At 45.2% G+C, this 16,514-nt stretch overlaps 2 protein-coding genes across 2 annotated transcripts; one reads left to right on the top strand and one right to left on the bottom strand.

The window, feature by feature from the left end:
- Positions 1–3,013: 3,013 nt before the first annotated feature.
- LDLRAD1 (low density lipoprotein receptor class A domain containing 1) lies at positions 3,014–7,643 on the top strand. Its single transcript, XM_062497946.1, has 6 exons — positions 3,014–3,034; positions 3,421–3,475; positions 5,468–5,599; positions 6,023–6,160; positions 6,656–6,784; positions 7,498–7,643. Exons 1-6 carry the CDS (start codon positions 3,014–3,016, stop codon positions 7,641–7,643), a joined length of 621 nt encoding a protein of 206 aa, XP_062353930.1.
- A 2,836-nt stretch (positions 7,644–10,479) lies between these two features.
- On the bottom strand, positions 10,480–15,967 carry LRRC42 (leucine rich repeat containing 42). The gene is made up of 7 exons (XM_062497612.1): positions 15,480–15,967; positions 13,206–13,337; positions 12,051–12,169; positions 11,604–11,692; positions 11,408–11,521; positions 11,171–11,255; positions 10,480–10,807 (listed from the first exon to the last, which is right to left on the bottom strand). The coding sequence occupies exons 1-7, from the start codon at positions 15,950–15,952 to the stop codon at positions 10,551–10,553; spliced, it is 1,269 nt and encodes a 422-aa protein (XP_062353596.1). The 5' UTR covers positions 15,953–15,967; the 3' UTR covers positions 10,480–10,550.
- Between the last annotated feature and the right edge of the window lie 547 nt (positions 15,968–16,514).

Genomic DNA, 16,514 nt, shown 5'->3' with positions numbered 1-16,514 from the left:
GTGGACAGCACAACCTCTCTTAGGCTGATAACTTGATTTTGCAAAATTTTCTCTTCAAAACTCCATTGCTTACAGCCCTGGGCCCGAGTTAAGCAAACAACTTATACTTTCATTGGCTGTTTTGTCTTTTGTTCGCTGTTTAATGACATTTCAGCTGAGTGATCTGTGCAGTGCAGCCAGTGATTCAGCAGTGTGCTCTTGGGTCACAGAGAGCTCTGTGCCTGTGGCACTCTGGCACTTGGCACTGCTGTATCCAGAGCCAGCCAGAGCCTGAGGAATCTGGTGAGTGTTGTACTTGTAAACCTGTCAAAAGACCTTCCCTCAGTAAAATCAGATACTAGCGAGTAATGGAACTGTTTCTCAAGATTTCTAATCTAAATAGACTCTTTAAGCTATTTTGGCATTTGGCTTTGCAAAATGTAATTTGTTACTCATTTTTTGTTAAATGTTTGACTTACTGCCATCTCCATTTTCAGAGGCTGCAATTCAGGTTTGATCTCTGCTCAAAACCACTGTTTAAATGAAGGGCCTTAAATTATTGAAATTGCAGGAGGAAAGCATTTTATATTCTCTTTAGGCATGAGTCTAACTGAACCTGTACCAGATTTAGAATGGAATCATCTGGACACAAATGAGGTGACCCTTGTAAGTGTGTGCAATTCATTCACTGCTGGCAGAAATAGCCAAGCTACATTTGGGGAAATTGGGGGGGGGAGGGTCAGGTGCTAAAAATAACAATAACCTTATCATACTGGGTACCTTGCTATTTGTTGCCTCTTCAGCTTTTCTGATATTAGTAAAGTTTGGTTGGTTGTTTTTTGTGGGTTTTTTTGTTTGGTTGGTTGGTTGGTTTTGGGTTTTTTTTTTTGTTTTGTTTTGCTCTCAGAAGAGCTTGTTTGTGTTTCTTACATTTCTGTCATAAACTCATTTTTCTGAACTCTAAGCAGTCTTTGATGTAGGGTAACTGCTTTAAAATCCAACAGCCTGGTTAGCTACAGCTGAGCTTGGTAATCCTGGAGCAGGAAACATAGTGGTAGATGTCATGTTGTAGAATCATAGAAGTTTTTGCTCAGAAAAGACCTCCAAGAATGAGTCCAACTATTTCCCCAGTACTGCCAATGCCACCAGTAACCCATGTCCCCAAGTGCCACATCCCCATGGCTTTAGGGGTAGTTCCTGCCTGCCCTGGGCAGCCTGATCCAATGCCTGACAACTCTTCCAGTGAAGAATTTTGTTTCTGCTATCCAATCTAAACCTTCTCTAGTGCAACTTGAGGCTGTTTCCTCTTGTCCTGTTGCTTGTTAATTGGGAGGAGAAGAGCCTGGCTCCAGCCTCTTTTCAGGGAGTCACAGAGAGCAAGAAGGTTCCCCCTGAGCCTCCTTTTGTCCAGGCTGAACTCCCTCAGCTGTTTCTCATTACACTTGTTCTCCAGAGGCTTCTCCAGCTCTGTTGTCCTTCTCTGGACATCTCTTCCAGGCGTTTTTCTCCAAGGGTGGCTTGACTTCACATTTTAAGCTCTTCATTGTAGATAGTTTTGCAGGGTATGCACAGCTGGCCTGCATGACCTGTCTCTTACATAGGGCTCTTAGCAAACTCCCAGTCGCCTAATAAGCTTTATGAAAGCTCAAAATAGTCCTGTATCAAGTCTGATAAGAAACTGAAACTTCCTCTTTAAAGAGCAAGAGATCCAGAATTTAAGATCTGCTTAGTCTGACGTTTTTCCACGTTGCAGCAGTTGCCCAGACTTGCAGACTGTTTGCCATTTGGTGTTGGATGTTCTCACCCAAAATCCTTCTTGAAACAGGAGAGTTCTCTAGTACCACTTTTAGTAGTGATGTATTCCTGTGAGAAGCTTCTGTTTTGGACAAATTGGTGCTGCTGTACTGAAGGAGGAGCTCCTACAAGGCTGTGTTTAATTCTGGCTGGTCTGTGAGGACAGGGTTGGAGATGCCCCGGTCATGAAGAGCATATTAACTCAGTATAACTGGGGGTGAGTTTTTGTGTGGGGATGGAGAGGGAAGTTGGAGCTATAGTTGTTGTTCCATGTCAGGCATTATGTGGTGCTTTGAATCAATCCAAGGCAGTGTCTGAGAGCCAGCTTAGAGACAATCAGGCTGCCAGCCTCTCTTCCACAGCCCTGGTGAGACTGTCTTGCTTGGGGAGGAGTTTCCTGTGGGGTGGCAACAATTTGGAAGCACTTGAATGCTGTGGACCCTCTTGCAAGAACACAGGCTCCTCAAAAACTTTATGCTGGTGCTTTTTTTCCCCCCACTACCCCTAGAGAAAAGCTACCTGCTCATAAAATTTCATCCTTTAAGCTGTAAAACTCCCCTCTGTGGGAGCTGTGCCGAGATCTGTGGCCAGTTTAGAAGGCTCCAAGTGTATTTATAAGTTTGTGTTTACCGCAGATTGAGCTGCGGTTATTTTCTAGAGATTCTGGAAACTCAAGCACACAAGTGAAAAAGGACCCTGGAGGATTTCCTGTGCCTGTGCTCATTGCCCAAGCAAGAAAGCTGTTCCAGATGGTTGTATCCTGCACAGCTCTCCTGAGATCTCATCATCTGGCAGGAGCCTGGGCTGGTTTTGCCACAAGGGCAGTGTGACAGCTCTGCTGTCTTGGGAAGGAAGTGTGGAGAAAGAAGACTTCCATGAAGAGGAGCAGACTCTCTTCTCTCAAGCTTTCATTGTGAAGGGGTTTTCTGTGACCAGCATGGGGTTAAATGCAGTTAGCATAAGCTAGAAGTGAGTGTTCATCTTTCAGCCTCAGCTTCCTGAATTTGCATTCTGAATTGTCTGATGCCATGTTGCAAAACCACATTCAAGAAACGAATAATGAAGAGAGTGTGTTGTTAGCTTTCAGAGGGGCCTGGAGCAGAGGCTCAGCACTGCCCTCCCAGTGCCCTCCTGTCTGTGCAGGGCTCTCCTTGCTCTCCTGCCTCTGTTGGGTTTGTATCCTGGTAACATCTCTGTGCCAGGCAGAGAACTCCCTGTGGACCCTGGAGCTCTGGGAAGCATGAACAAAACTCATCCCCAGGTACAGCCTTCAGAAAAACCCTACATACAGCTGTTCCCTGAAGTGCATGTGTTCTTGACAGTGCCGTTTGCCTGAGCTTTTTATCACTGCTTTCTCTGAGATTCCAGTTGTTTCTACTTACCTTGATACAAAAGAGAATAGTTTATATAAAGCGCTGGACTTGGTTAGTGTTTGTTTTACAAATGGGTAATGAGGGTTTAAAAGGTGATGTGATGGATTGTTTTGGGAATTAAAGCTGGGCCATGTTTTCACTGAGGCAGTTTTTGTTGTATGTAACAATAATGGAGTACAAGATGTATTCCTGGGTAAGATGGTGTGAGAACTAGAAAGGTGAAGTTTGTGTGGCTGTGGGGTTCTGTAAATCTATTTTATCCCTTTGTTTCTAGAGAAACGGTGATGTAGCTACTTCTGGTTCAACAGAGTCCTTCTCTGGAGAAAGAGGTAATGAATAAAATGCAGAGTTCTATTATTAAAGCATAAATCAATTGAAACTATCAATGTAATATAAAACACAGCCACCATTTATGGTCTGTTTGGACTGATTTTCCCTCTTTTCTGTGTAGTGAAATGTCCAGACTATAAAATTAATAAACTTCAGCTGTTCTGTGTTGGCCTGGAGCTGGCAGTCATATGTATAGTGGTATGATAGGTGATCCTTGTCTGTCACAGAAAGGCTCATAATGAGCTTGCTGTGGCCTTTCCATATGTCTTGATAGCCAAACTTCAGCAAATTTTGCCTGTACTCTGAAGGACGAGGTGAGCTCAAACAGAACCAAAGAGCAAGCAGGATCAGCTTGCAAAATTTCATCACCACCATTATTTTGTACTCAAGTCTGTTTGTAACTGTTGTGCTTTGTAGTCAGAGGTGTTTTGTAGACACAGACATGCTGTAATTCACAATTTCTCTTTTGAGCTGAAATCTGTGTTTGGCTCCTGCTTGAGCATGGCAGAGGGGGAGGTTGCTGGAATCAGGATCCTTTTGCTCTTGAGCAAAGGCTGTGCCTTCCCTTGAGTTTGAACACTAAAACAAGTAAGTAAACACAAAGCACCGCTAAGACAAATTCTAACTTAAAAGTTAAGTTCCTGAAAACTTTTCAAAATTCTAATTAAAGATTTTTAAGTTCAGATAAATCAAAACAAATTATACAGGCAGGATTGTCTTAAGTGACTGGTTACATGTTTCTGAGATTACCAAAATATTTTTTTGCTATTGGGAATATGAAGGAATGGAGGAAAATACCCTGCTGGTTTAGAGGCAAAGCTCCAGGTTCAGGTTGCTGAGGTGAGGGTGGGTGCCTGGCATCGCTCCTTCACATGCTACCATTGTGTTGAGTGACTGTGGGTTTGGCCTTTAGCTTCTGCAGTTGGTTTGATTTATGTACCTGACTTTCTGAGAGCTGCAGTCCCTGGAAGGTTGCTGTGGCCTGGAGATGTTGTTAGGGAGGGAAAGGGCAGCTCTTCAATTCCTTCTCACCGTTTTTTGCTGATAGTCCAGCCTCATTCCATGGGCCTGGTTTGGGCTGAAAGCCTGAAGTGCTGGAAAATGAAATCTTAGCTCTTGGGGAGTTTTGTTATGGGCTCTGGGAGGGCACATTCCCCAGCCTTACCCATCTTCCTTGTGTTTCAGTGTCACTGCTGCCCCACAGGGTTGGGCAGGAGCTTGGCCTTCATCCTTCTGCATCTGAGTCCACAGGGTGAGCTCTGATGGAGATGTGGTGCTTGTGCCATTCAACCCCAGTGCTCTGCAACAGCAGCACAAGTTCTTCCCCACTGCAAGCAGCAAAATTCACAATGAGGAGGTTGTACTGGTTTGAAAGCAAAACCAGTAAGAGATTCCAAGTCAGAAATACAATTTAATAGGGAAAAAATAAAATACATGCAATAGTACAAAAGAAAACCACTGACAGAGTCAGAATACAACCTGACACCCTGCTAGGTAGGTTGATGAAGTGGTCTTGTTGAAGTAGTGATCCTGTAGAAAGGTCTGGTAGCTCTTGTCCTCTAGAATCCACTGGGAAAAGGCTGCCTTGGTGTTCCAAATCTCAGTTTTTATCTAGGTAGGAAATGTCTGCCTCCTCCCCCTGGGTGGAGCATCTCACACTGGGGTGATGTAATTTTATCAGTCATGCACTGGGACTCAATGGCCATTAACAGGACATATCTTCCTGGAGGAAGGGTGGGTTGTGGAAAAGATAAAGAGCACTGTCCCACCTGGTTTTTAACAGATGGTGATAGAATACCTGGGACAGAGGTGTTTAATGTTGGAGTTTGGGCTCTTTAAACTCAACTACCAACCCCTAACCCCCAGCAGCCCATACCAGTCTCACATGGAGGGACCCCAAGACATCAGCCTCGTGTCCCTGCACTGCTCCCCTCTGAAACATCCCAGACCCTTCCTTAGTCCCTCACCTCTCTCTCTCTTGCCTCCCCCAGGCCGCTGCCATCCCTGTGGTGCCCACACTGGCTGCACACAGAGACCCCTCTGCATCTCTGCCGTGGCACTGCTCATCCTCGCGGCTGCCCTGGCCTCAGGGCTGGCTCTGGCACTCCTGCCACGGGCACCAGGTTGTATCCCAGGAGTGGTTATATTTTTGGAAAAGGAGGCAGAAATAGTGCTGCATGAGCACAGCTCTCGTGCCCGTCACTGTGTGTTTAACGGTGCTCTCCAGCACGAACCTGGAGGAAGGGAAGGGATGAGCAGGGTGGTGGGGGCTGTACCAGCTTTGCTCAGCCCAAATGGCCACCAGCCATTCCCTGGCTCTGCTGTCCTGCTCCATAGGGCTGGGACAACTCTGGGTAGCACTACCATATTTAAACCTACTGATGTGGTTTTCAGACTCTGCCATGAACCTATCAGAAATTAATCCTGGCCCCTGGTTATTTCCAGAACAACAAATTAATTTCAGAAACCCCCACTTTACTCCCTTTGATTTATTCCTCCTATCACAAAAATGCTGGAAAATTAAGGTTTTCTTGCTTTCCCCTCAGTGAACCACCTCTGCACAGCCCCTAACAACAAGACAGGCTTCTTGTGTGATGACAGAGTGACCTGTATCCCAGCCAGCTGGGTCTGTGACAGGGTCAGCAACTGCAGGAATGGAGAGGATGAGCAGGAGCAGCTCTGTGGTGAGTGGTTTTGTTGTGAGCATCCTCCCTGCACTGGTCTTTGAGTGGTGGGACAGCAGCCAGGGTTCCTCTAACCCTGCTCCATGCTTCTGGCTGTCTACAAGAGCAGATAAACCTGGCAGAGCTTTGTAGGGCAGATGCTGAGAGATGGCACTGCCCAAAACACAGCAGGAATGCCAGGAACTAAAGACTCCAAGTTCGTCTGATCTTCCTAGGATTTTTTTAAACCATGATGCAGTTTTCCTCCCTCAGTGAAGCTGTATGCCAACATGGGTAATTTACTGTTCAGTCACCCCGGGGAAAAAAAACTAAATAAAGCAGACACCTGGGGCAGACTTCCTATGTCCAACAACAGAGCTTCCCCATTTGTTCATGTTCATTTGATACTGCAGGAGAAGTGTCCTGGCAGCAGCCTTTGGTGTGTGCCATCCCTGTTTTAGCCAGTGTGGCTGTGCCTGGGGGAATTCACCATGTCCTGTGTGTGTGCCCTTGCAGGTGACTTGCCCCACAGCCTCCCAGGATACCTGGTTTTCTACTGCAGCAACCCCAGCTCCTGGGTTTATGCTGACCAGAGGTGTAACGGGATGAACGACTGTGGGGACTGCTCTGATGAGACAGGGAGCTGTAAGTCTGTCTGCTGGCTCCTGTCCTTTCTGCTGATGGATTGCTACAGGCTGTACAGGTGTGGTGCTCGTGGATGGTGCTGAAAATGCCTGGAGGCTGGCATCCACCATTAAAACACAGAATATCTGGGATAGGGTGTGAGTATAAGCCAAGCAGGCTCAGTCCCCCTGGCTGCCGAGGCTTCTGTGTCAAAGTCTGGTGGCAGCTGAGAAGGGAATGGCTCTCTGCTTTGTTCCCAGTCCCAAAAATTGCTCTTCCTCCATGGCTTGCTGATGTGGAGCAGTTTAATCGAGGTTTGTGGCTGTATTTAGTAGTAACCATTCAAACTGGCCTTTGGTAGCTGGTCAGCAGATGGGTGGATCTCCAAGCTGGGTGGGAGCTGTCTTGCTAAAATGAGCAGCAGATTTGTTCCTGTCACTGCCACAGTTTTGGGGAGAAAATAAATAAAAATGGAGGGGAGGGGCAGAAGCTTCAGTTAGTTGCTCCCCCCATGACCCCCAGCCTCTCTGCCATGAAGGTCACTGCAATGTCACACTCTGGCTGTCTCCCACAGATTGCACCCAGCCAGTGTCTGCTTTGGTGGGCTCACAGTCACAGGGGTGTCACCAGCAGCTTTTCTGCTGGGGGATGAAAAGATTTGACCCATGTAAGGACGGAAGGAGGGGGTCAGTGCAGAAGAAGCATTTCAGTTCCCTGTTTTCTGTCCTTCCCAGTGGCTGCCTGCCCCCCATGTGGGCAGGAGTGGTGGAGCTGCAGCCCTGTGCACTACGAATTCTGCTCCTGCATCCCCAGGAGGCTGTGCCGGGATGGCATCCAGCACTGCCTGGGCTGGTCCGACGAGTTCCTCTGCACAGCCTGAATCCTGGCACCCATCCCTGATGGGGAGACAGCAGGGTGCTTCCAACACGTCACCCTGGAGCCTTGGGGTCCTGCCCTGCCACCTGCTTGGGAAGCTCCAGCCCAAGCAAATCCTCCCCAGCAGCGCAGTGACACTGAGCAGGGAGCAAAGGCGTGTGACAGCCCTTGGCTGGACACTGGGACAGCTGCCAGGAGTCTGCTGCCATGGGAAGGTGACACTTCCTTCATGGGCAGCACTGCCTGGATGCTGTGCTGGAGATGCTTCACCAGCCATTGCTGGCACAGCCCTGGCCCAGGGGTTTCTCCTCTATGGACATACAGGCAGCCCACATCAGGGACACTGGGAACTGCCCCGAGGAGCAGGAGCTGAGTGAGGTGAGCCTCCTACACATCTTCATGGTCCTGATCTTCACTGGCAGGAGGAGAAGCTTCTATTTGTGTTCAAAACAAATTTCAGCAGTGACTTTGAGGGCTCTGTGTTGATGCTCCTCAGAATGATGCTCCTGACACTTCCTTGGGAATGCTGTGCAGGCCACCTCCTGCTCTCTTCTCAAACCATGAAGGCCAATACAGAGAGTGTAATGGCATGGAAAACTGGAGAAGTTTAAGGGTTTTGGGGGATAAATCATGTCCCTGTGACAGAGTAGCTGTCCCTGACAACCAGGGCAGGGAACCAGCATGTAAATAACCTGTTCTTCACTCAGGACTGTGTAGGTTTGCAGCAGAAGGTTGAGAACAGCCATGGATCTGGGATAAGTCTCGCTGAATTTGGCAAAGAAAAGAGGAAAAAGAAGTCTCAGCCTTGGTGCAGAGAGCAGCAGAAAATCAAGTGCTGCTCCCAGGGTGGTGTGGGATGACACTGGATCTGTTTGCTGCTTGTTTTGTTCCTCTGCCAGCAAGGCAGGATCAGGCAGCCAAGCCTTCAAAGCAGTCCTCAGGATATAGGTATGGGCATGACACTGAAATTTGAGAAATATGAGATTTCCTCTGCTCCTTTGAAATTCTCATCTGTGTCTAAAACATCGAGGAAACCCCCACATTTACAGTGAGTACTCTTACTTTTCTGGGCCCAAAATAAACATGACGCGATCTTTTTTTCCCATTGCCACCCCAGCTCGTAGATATTTAAAAATAACCCCCTGTTCACTCATATCTTCTCTGTCCTGTGATCTGCAGCTCTGCCTGTCACTGTAACTCAGATCAATGGTGAATGTTACTTCTAATTTGTCACTGGGATACAGCTGGAAATCTGAGAGGTCTTATTTATAAATAGCTTTACAGTATTGTGACTCACACTTCACCTGGAATGAGATGGCAGAACTCTGCATGGGGGGATGTTAAAGCTACTTTTACTCACCTGTCCCTCTCCAGGCCTGGCCAGGGAGCTTGTTTTCTCTGTGCCTGTAAAATGTCATCCCATTGCAGTAAGGGTTGAACTAATCAGCTGTTAAGGAGAAAATACAGGAACCCTTATGCTCAGCACATGGCTCAGGTAATGGGATTGGTTAAAATAGTATTGGTAAAAAAATGTGCATCTCTTCATGGTCACATCAGCCTATCTCCAGTGGTAGAAGGGGTGGCCAAAAATTCCATGGTGGCAATTGCACCAGAAGCATCTTGACGGGGAAGATTGCACATGTTCCTCCCTACTGAGCTGCTGTTTTGAGTCACAATTTGTGCCATTATTTGTCTCAGCAGAGAGCTGATGTAGTTGTCAGGAGAAGGTATTAATAGCCTTGAGTTTCTGGGAAAAGAAAGTAGGATTTGAATGCAAGTGTGCCTGTTTTGTTTATGCATAGTCCTTCTTTGAGGAAAATTCAACAGTAAGGAAAAGACAAAGGGGTTTTGCTCATTATGCATTTTTTAGCTGAAGTTTATTTTCTTGGCCTCTTCCTGGTTTCCAAGGATGTGCTGCTTTTCTTGGTGATGAATTATGGTTAACAACTGTGTAAAAGGAAGATACCCTCTAAAGAAGCAATAGCAGGGAGAAAATTCTTGGCCTCATGAGGTCTGAGAGGAGACTGATAAGCCCTGTGTACCTCAGCCAGTTCTGATGAAAACAGGGCAGGAATTCAATGTTAAACACTTACCTGCAGCATTCCAGCTGCACAGACCAACACAGAACAGGTCTGAGTGTCCAGGAGATTAACAGATGATCTACATAATTAATACTTGAATGATAAATTCCCCTCAGTGTTTTCAGATGGAGAAGCACAGTTAATGTATTGCAGGCACACTAAAAATGGGTTTTAAACCACAGATCTCAAATGCAATGCATTTGCTTGTAAGGGAAAATATATTACAACTGCAGAACATAATCTCTACAGTAACCACATTCCAGCTCTCATTGCCTGGGTGAAAATGAGAAAGGGGACTTGTGTTCCACTTTAGTCTTCTGCAATGGCTGTTGGTGAGGTGTTACTGCCTCTGCCTCCCTTCCCAGAGGTCTGTGCTTATCCTTTGTGCTCCCTCCCTCTGCCACAGCCCCATCAGCACAGTCTAGTGCTTTCAGGCTGAGGTTTCTGTTCCAGCAGCACTGTAAACATCCCATGGCACTTGACAAGCCCAGTGCAGCTTCATTTCAGATAAGCTGCAGTGATTTGTGTCCTGCCCCTCGAGAGGCAGGAGAGGAACAGGGATAGGACCAAATCTTTTGGTGAAAAAATACCTTCATCAGAGAGTCAGTTAAGGATGACAACAAAAACTTTATTTGAAAAATTATTATGTATTGAAAATAGACAGTAGCATTACCAACCTTCTTGCCTCTATCCCTCCCCCAGCACAGGTTACCCCACAGGCATGTCACAGCAAACAGATTTAACAGAACTTGTCTCCTTTGTCACTCCCTCTCAGTATGTCCAAATCCTGTCATCAGCAACAGCAAACAAAAGACCCACTTCTTTCTGACTCAGTAGGTATTTAACAAATCCCAGTCCTCCACAGTGAGGCATAGATGCTTCTGTTTGGAAGTCCTTTCTCTCTCTTGTTCAGCCAAAGCTCTTTTTTTATTGCTCTTTGATTCGTGGCTGCCTGCAACCTCCTTTTTCAAGGGTAAATGGCAATTTTGAACATTTTCCTTATAGAACTGCAAGTTTCCAGATGCTTTAGTTTCTGGCTCCACCAGTGTGCATTTGACTACTTCCTCTATTCTGCGTGTCTTGCCATCTACAAGGGAAAAAAAAAATCAAGTTTAGATTTTGGGAAAAACAGAATTATGCTGTAAAATGCATAACTTCATGGTACAAATTGTTTTGACCAAGCCAACTTGGAAATGTGCAGAGGAAAAAAATACCATTTGTATTTTGGACTCAGAATTTTAAGGAAAAGACTCAGTTGTTATATGTGCTGTACTTGAATTATCTATCAGTCTAGCAAATGAAAAAACTTGAGTACATCGTAATGCAGTTACACAGAAGGCTGAAATTGCACACCTGAGATGCTCTTTGTACTATAACCCCAAAAAGTATGGAAATACTCTCTGTAGGAAAGAAAATAAATCAACTCTGTGCTGTCCATGCAGATACATACAGAAGTGAAGAGCTGCTACTCTGGATCTCAAGTTGTCCTGGGGCTTCCTGGCCTCCATAACTGCCTGCTCCCACTGCAGAACTGTCTGAAAGAACAGATGAAGCAGCTAAAACGTGTCTTGTAAAATTTACAGAAATATCATTGGAAGCAACTCCATCCCTTGCTCTTTCCTACTTAGCGATTTTCTATTCTATAGGGCACATTTTTAGAGAGTAAAACAGGTTTAACCTCTCTTACCTGTTCTGCCCATCCCTCTGTTTTGCAGTTACTGTGATCAAATTCTTTCAGAGGCACTTTTGAGTGAACCAGGCCTATCTGCATTTGGAGCCGCTGTATGACAGCATCAACATCCTGGAAAAAAGGGAAGTAATGCAGTCAGAGGGCAAGAAGTCTTATTACCCTTGCCCAGTAAACTTTTTCTGATGATTTTTACCTTGAGACCTGTCCCAGAAATATCCAAACAATTCAATTTCTTGAAAGAAAGAAGGTATCCAATTCCCACATCTGTTATTTTAGGGTTACCTAAAGGTAAGGCAAAGTAAAGTTAATTACATTACATGATGGAGAGAAAGATGATCAAAATACCAGAAGTATTTGTTCCAAAAGCTAATACTAGAACGGAATTTCCCCCTCTGATTATCAAAATACAAATACTTACAATACCAATTCTCAAATTACTAAAAATATTTATGTAAGTAACAAATGCCTGAGACTTCAGGTCTGCCCTATGCCTCCTGGGAAGCTGCTGGTGAAATCTAGGGTTGAGCACTTGGCTCATGGGAATCAACAAATTAATTGTATTCCTTCAGTACTAAGGAGGATAAATTCTTTATCAGAAAGGACAGAGGTTCTTTCTGTTATGAAACCATGGAGCACTTACAGGACAAGTCCAGCACCAGCAGATTCTCAAGGCCCTTTTTCAGCACACGGACGGGCGCTGTCATCCTGCGCAGGCCAGCATCTGACAGGGAGTTGTCCTTCAGGAGAAGCCTTTTCACACTGGCAGGAGAGATACAAACACGTAGTTTATGGTCATTATTTCTGACAGTTTTGCAAAATGTCCTAAAGCTCTGTGTCAGAAGGCTCATCCTGTGCCAACCCCTACAGGCTCACTGTAAAAAGCAGTGAGAAAGGAGCTGGGTTAGCAGGATTAACAAATATCTTTATATTTCCCTGCTAGCTCAACAGAAGCACTACTTGATTAGCTATTCCCACAGCTCCAGTGACAAACTGATCCTAGAGCCAAACATTTGCCAACAGAGACAATAAGCTTCTTTATACCCTGAAGTTCTTTATATCAAGGTTGCCAAACTGAAATGCACTCAAAAATAAGAAAAAATGCTTGGCAAAATGAGAGAGGGTTGATTTGATAAGTGATACAGCGATGATTTTAAGAAAATAATGAGGTATTATAACAGATTAGTAAAACTCAGGAGAAAGCATCACACTAAAGTGCTCTCATCAGAGCACTTCAGGACAAAACCTTGATGCAAAAATGCACCAAAATATTACAGCAACATAATATCCTTGATTAGCAGTCATCCTTCCTGTTGTTTTGAAAATTTTCAACTTGTCATTCTTTGGTACCAAACAAAAATCACAAAATCTACTGTTTTAAGATGCTAACTAACCAAGTATTCAAGTTCCTGCTAGCAGATATGTTTATCTAGAACCCTAGCTTCGTTAAAAATTTGGCTGATAAAGTTCCCCCTTAAAAATAAGAAATGTAAAACTGTTCCAAATGTTATAGATGCATTTTTTACCCAGACAATGAGAATTATAAAAAGTTGATACAAAACACGAGACAGTAAGTTATTTTGCATACTTTTAGTACTTCTTATGATTCAGTATGTGCTTTGTGTACAATAAATTCTGTATTTTGTTTACCTCCTGAATAGGTTTTATGAACAACCAAAATCTTCAACCTTACACTCTGCAGGCTGTGAAACTTCCCTTTAAAGTCTCAGCCACCTGATTCTTTGAACTGCTTAGTGGTAGGAAAGAAAGTGTCATTTTTAGCTCAAGAAATTGGTACCTAGACAGGGCCTCTTTGGTGAGGTGTTCCAGCAGCTCATGTTCATCTCCAAGTTTACAGCAGGAGAGATCCAAACACGTCAGCTCCCGGAAAGACTTAATTTCTTCAAGCTTTTCAGAGATAAGCAGGTATCTGCAAAGCCCCACCACCCCCCCCAAAAAAAAGAAAAGCTCTCAGTGCTCAGGCATGTAAGGAAGTGTCTACATCCCCAAGTGTCATAAGCACAATGAACTTATTTCTGCTAAGTACCAATGTGAAAATTGACAGAAATTACCCAGCTGCACTAAGTACCTCTTTATGTGCAGCTGGCACACAACATGTCTGAATTCCCAGTCTTCTCCTTAAATCACTATCATGGTTTCAATTTGATGCAAAATATTGGACTAACAAGACTTCAACTTGAAAATATTGCTACTAGGAGCTTCTTTACAGACTATTGCTGTATTATGTCAGGATAATGCAAAATATCCCAGTTTATCATAAGTCAGCTTCCCAAACTGCTCTTCCTCAGTGTCTAGGAAGGGTATAGACAAACCCACATTCATCCAGGTTTAAAATCCATCTCAAATGTGGATTTTAAACAAAACAGGACAGCTTGTCAGTGGCAAAATTTTATTTTTCATATATGTCAATAAAATACTTGACTAAGAGTAAAAGCCCAGGACTGGCCAGAGCTGTGGCTACACCCTGGGCAGCAGTTACTCAGTGGTTTGTTTTTTTTTTTTTTTTAGCTGTGCTGGTTCCCTGCTCTGATTCACTCAGCAGCCACGCAAACATCTGTGCTGGAGCTATTCAGTAGGAGGTTTAGAGATGGGAACAAACCACTGAAGAATGGCAGGCATGAGTATGCAGTAACGAGCACGTAGCCCTCAATACCTCCCCTGCAGTCACCTCTTGCTGTCCCTGTGGCAAGACAAGCTCCAAATTCACTGATCTCTCCTGAATTTACCTCATGTTCCCCATGGCAAGACAACCCTGAGGTCAGCATCTTCACTGCATAAACTGGGGGTGATTGTTAATTTGATCCCTCCAGGAACACCTCTTTGTCCATGCAAATAAGAGGATCTTAATATCCTCCCAGTGTAATTTTACCCATCAAACCAACCCTCACACCCTTTTCCTGTGCAATTTGGCTCTGCAAAAAGCACAACATAGAGAAAGGAACACAAGCCAGTTCTTGAGAGATATTATTAACTCATGGGGGTTCTGAAGAGGTGAGTGGGGTCTTTTAGAAATAAAATTCATAAGAAAATGCCTTAATGCCTTACTTCCTGGATTTCAAAGACTTGATACTTAACTCAGCTTTCTGTAATGGCAGAAGTGCCAGAAGTAGCTTAATTTCTAAATTAAACCCATAAAATCATTTGTGCTAGAGAAAAAGAGGGAGAAGGTTTAAAGGATAAAACAAAGGATAATTGACTTCTACTCAAACATTCCTGCTGTGCTCAGAACACCCATGGCACTTCAGATGAATATACCAGCACTTTGATTTCAAACTGGATAAACCATCCTTTTTTCAAGTGTAGAGACAGAAGAGACAGGTTCTATTACTGGGAAAGACTTCAGTAGGAGCAAGGCTTTAAAAACATAATCCAGTTTTAAACTTGGCAAGACTCTTTCAGTGAAAGATGCAGGCACTGAGAAGTTGGGAAAAACTAGTGCTGGACTGTAATCAGGACCTTGCTAAAGAACATTCAATATGGGAGTGGCAACAACAATAAATTAAGGTAAAACTTGCCTGATTTCAAAGCCTGCAACTTACCCACAAGTCTGTATTTTCTTCTGGGCCCCCAAAATGACACAACAGCAAGCTTATAGTTAGTAAAACTGAACAATTTACAAGGGTGTATTTTATCTGTACAGTCAGCTAAGTGTGTCAAAAAGCCTTTAAACAGCAATTACAGAAGCATCCCGTGAAATGCCTGAGAAGGCACTAAACACATGGATTTCCACAGGAGTGCTGATTATTACTGTTCAAAAATAGTTGCAGGTTTTATCCTTCACATAAGATCCCCTGTTGGTTAAAACAGATGCACCCTGTTACCTCTATTATGATTTGTATCTTAAGATGAAACCTGCAGCTGTACTTGTAGGAAGGAGATGGGATAAAAGGCAGCAAGCACAAGAATCAGGTAAGGCTCAAGGCATTTCATTAAAATTAGGTGGTGTTATATGCCCAAAATGTATTTTTATTTAATTTAATTTAGGGGAAGCTTGAAGTGTGCTAGCAGAAACCCCTAGCAGATGACAAGATTTGTTAGGGGACACTCTTACCTGTTCCGCAAGCACAGTGAGCACAGCACCAAACTGCCATAGGCTTCAGTGAACTTCTGCAGAGCTCTCAGTCCTGTCACTGGCTCTGTGAACTTTTGTCTCGCTTCTGCTGCTGAAAAGAGTTTTTCAGCAATCTGCTCAGGGAAACCAATCAACGAGTCAATGTGATCAACATTGTCAGAAATGTAACCCAGCACTAGGCTGAACAGAGACTTGGCTGAGTAGCGGAGGTTCCCCTCCTTAGTGTATGTGAAGATGAAATGATCAGTCCTCTGCCTCCTTGCCCTATCATCCTCCCTGTTCATGCAAAGCTCCACTGAAAAACTTCTGGAAAACAGACTAAAAGGTCTTGCTTTGGGAGTGACATTCTGTACGCCGCCTGCACCCTGCTTTACCACGTGCAGCTTCCCATTTTCACGCACGTATATTGGCCCAGTATCCAAATGGCGTTCTGAGTGGAGACAGTACGACATTCCCCTCGATCAGCTCTGCAAAAACAAATCACAGACAGGTAAAGAACAGCCACGGAGGAAAACATGACCCAGGGAAGCCCCCAAAGCTGGCAGCTCCCCTTAGAGCCCTGAGCATGGCCACGTAGCCCTGTGATGCAAGGAGGGCAGGCTGTGTGGAGCAGGGGTGTGAGCTGCCTGCCACCAAACCACACACCCCATCCGAGTGGGAACTGAAGCCCGGGCTGGCTGAGAGCCCCGGGATGGATCCCAGGCCCGGGATGGAGATAGAGGCAGCGGGAAAGGGGCTGGGGTTGAGTGGGAAGTGCCCCCACAACCAGGCCTGGCTCTGCTGCAGACAGAAGAAGGAGGAGGAAGAGGAGGGCACATGTCTGACTGCAGCTGGTCAATGGAGCCTGCTGGAACCTCCCTCCCTGGGAGGGTGTGCATCTCCCGGTGCCCCTTCCCCAGCCGGTGCCGGGGGGCTCTGGTTCGTGATCGAGGGCAGGAGAGCTCAGGGCTGCCATGGCGAAGGGCAGGGCAGGGACGGGATCCCCTCAGCTCCTGCCCCGGAGGGCTGGGGATC

Source organism: Cinclus cinclus, chromosome 8 (genome assembly GCF_963662255.1).
Source record: "Cinclus cinclus chromosome 8, bCinCin1.1, whole genome shotgun sequence".
Classification (NCBI taxonomy): Eukaryota; Metazoa; Chordata; class Aves; order Passeriformes; family Cinclidae; genus Cinclus; species Cinclus cinclus.
Note: the sequence above shows the minus strand (reverse complement) of the source record. Positions and strands in the feature narration are given on the sequence as shown.

Bases quoted from the DNA above. Each gene is read 5' to 3' on its own strand.
- LDLRAD1 (XM_062497946.1), top strand. From the start codon at position 3,014: ATGAACAAAACTCATCCCCAG. The intron at 3,476-5,467 runs GTAATGAATAAA...TGCCTCCCCCAG, and splicing joins GTCCTTCTCTGGAGAAAGAG to GCCGCTGCCATCCCTGTGGT. The intron at 6,785-7,497 runs GTAAGTCTGTCT...TGTCCTTCCCAG, and splicing joins CTCTGATGAGACAGGGAGCT to TGGCTGCCTGCCCCCCATGT.
- LRRC42 (XM_062497612.1), bottom strand. From the start codon at position 15,952: ATGTCGTACTGTCTCCACTCAGAACGCCATTTGGATACTGGGCCAATA. The intron at 13,338-15,479 runs GTAAGAGTGTCC...GGGGCTTTGCAG, and splicing joins TCACTGTGCTTGCGGAACAG to ATACCTGCTTATCTCTGAAA. The intron at 12,170-13,205 runs GTACCAATTTCT...CTCTCCTGCCAG, and splicing joins ACCAAAGAGGCCCTGTCTAG to TGTGAAAAGGCTTCTCCTGA.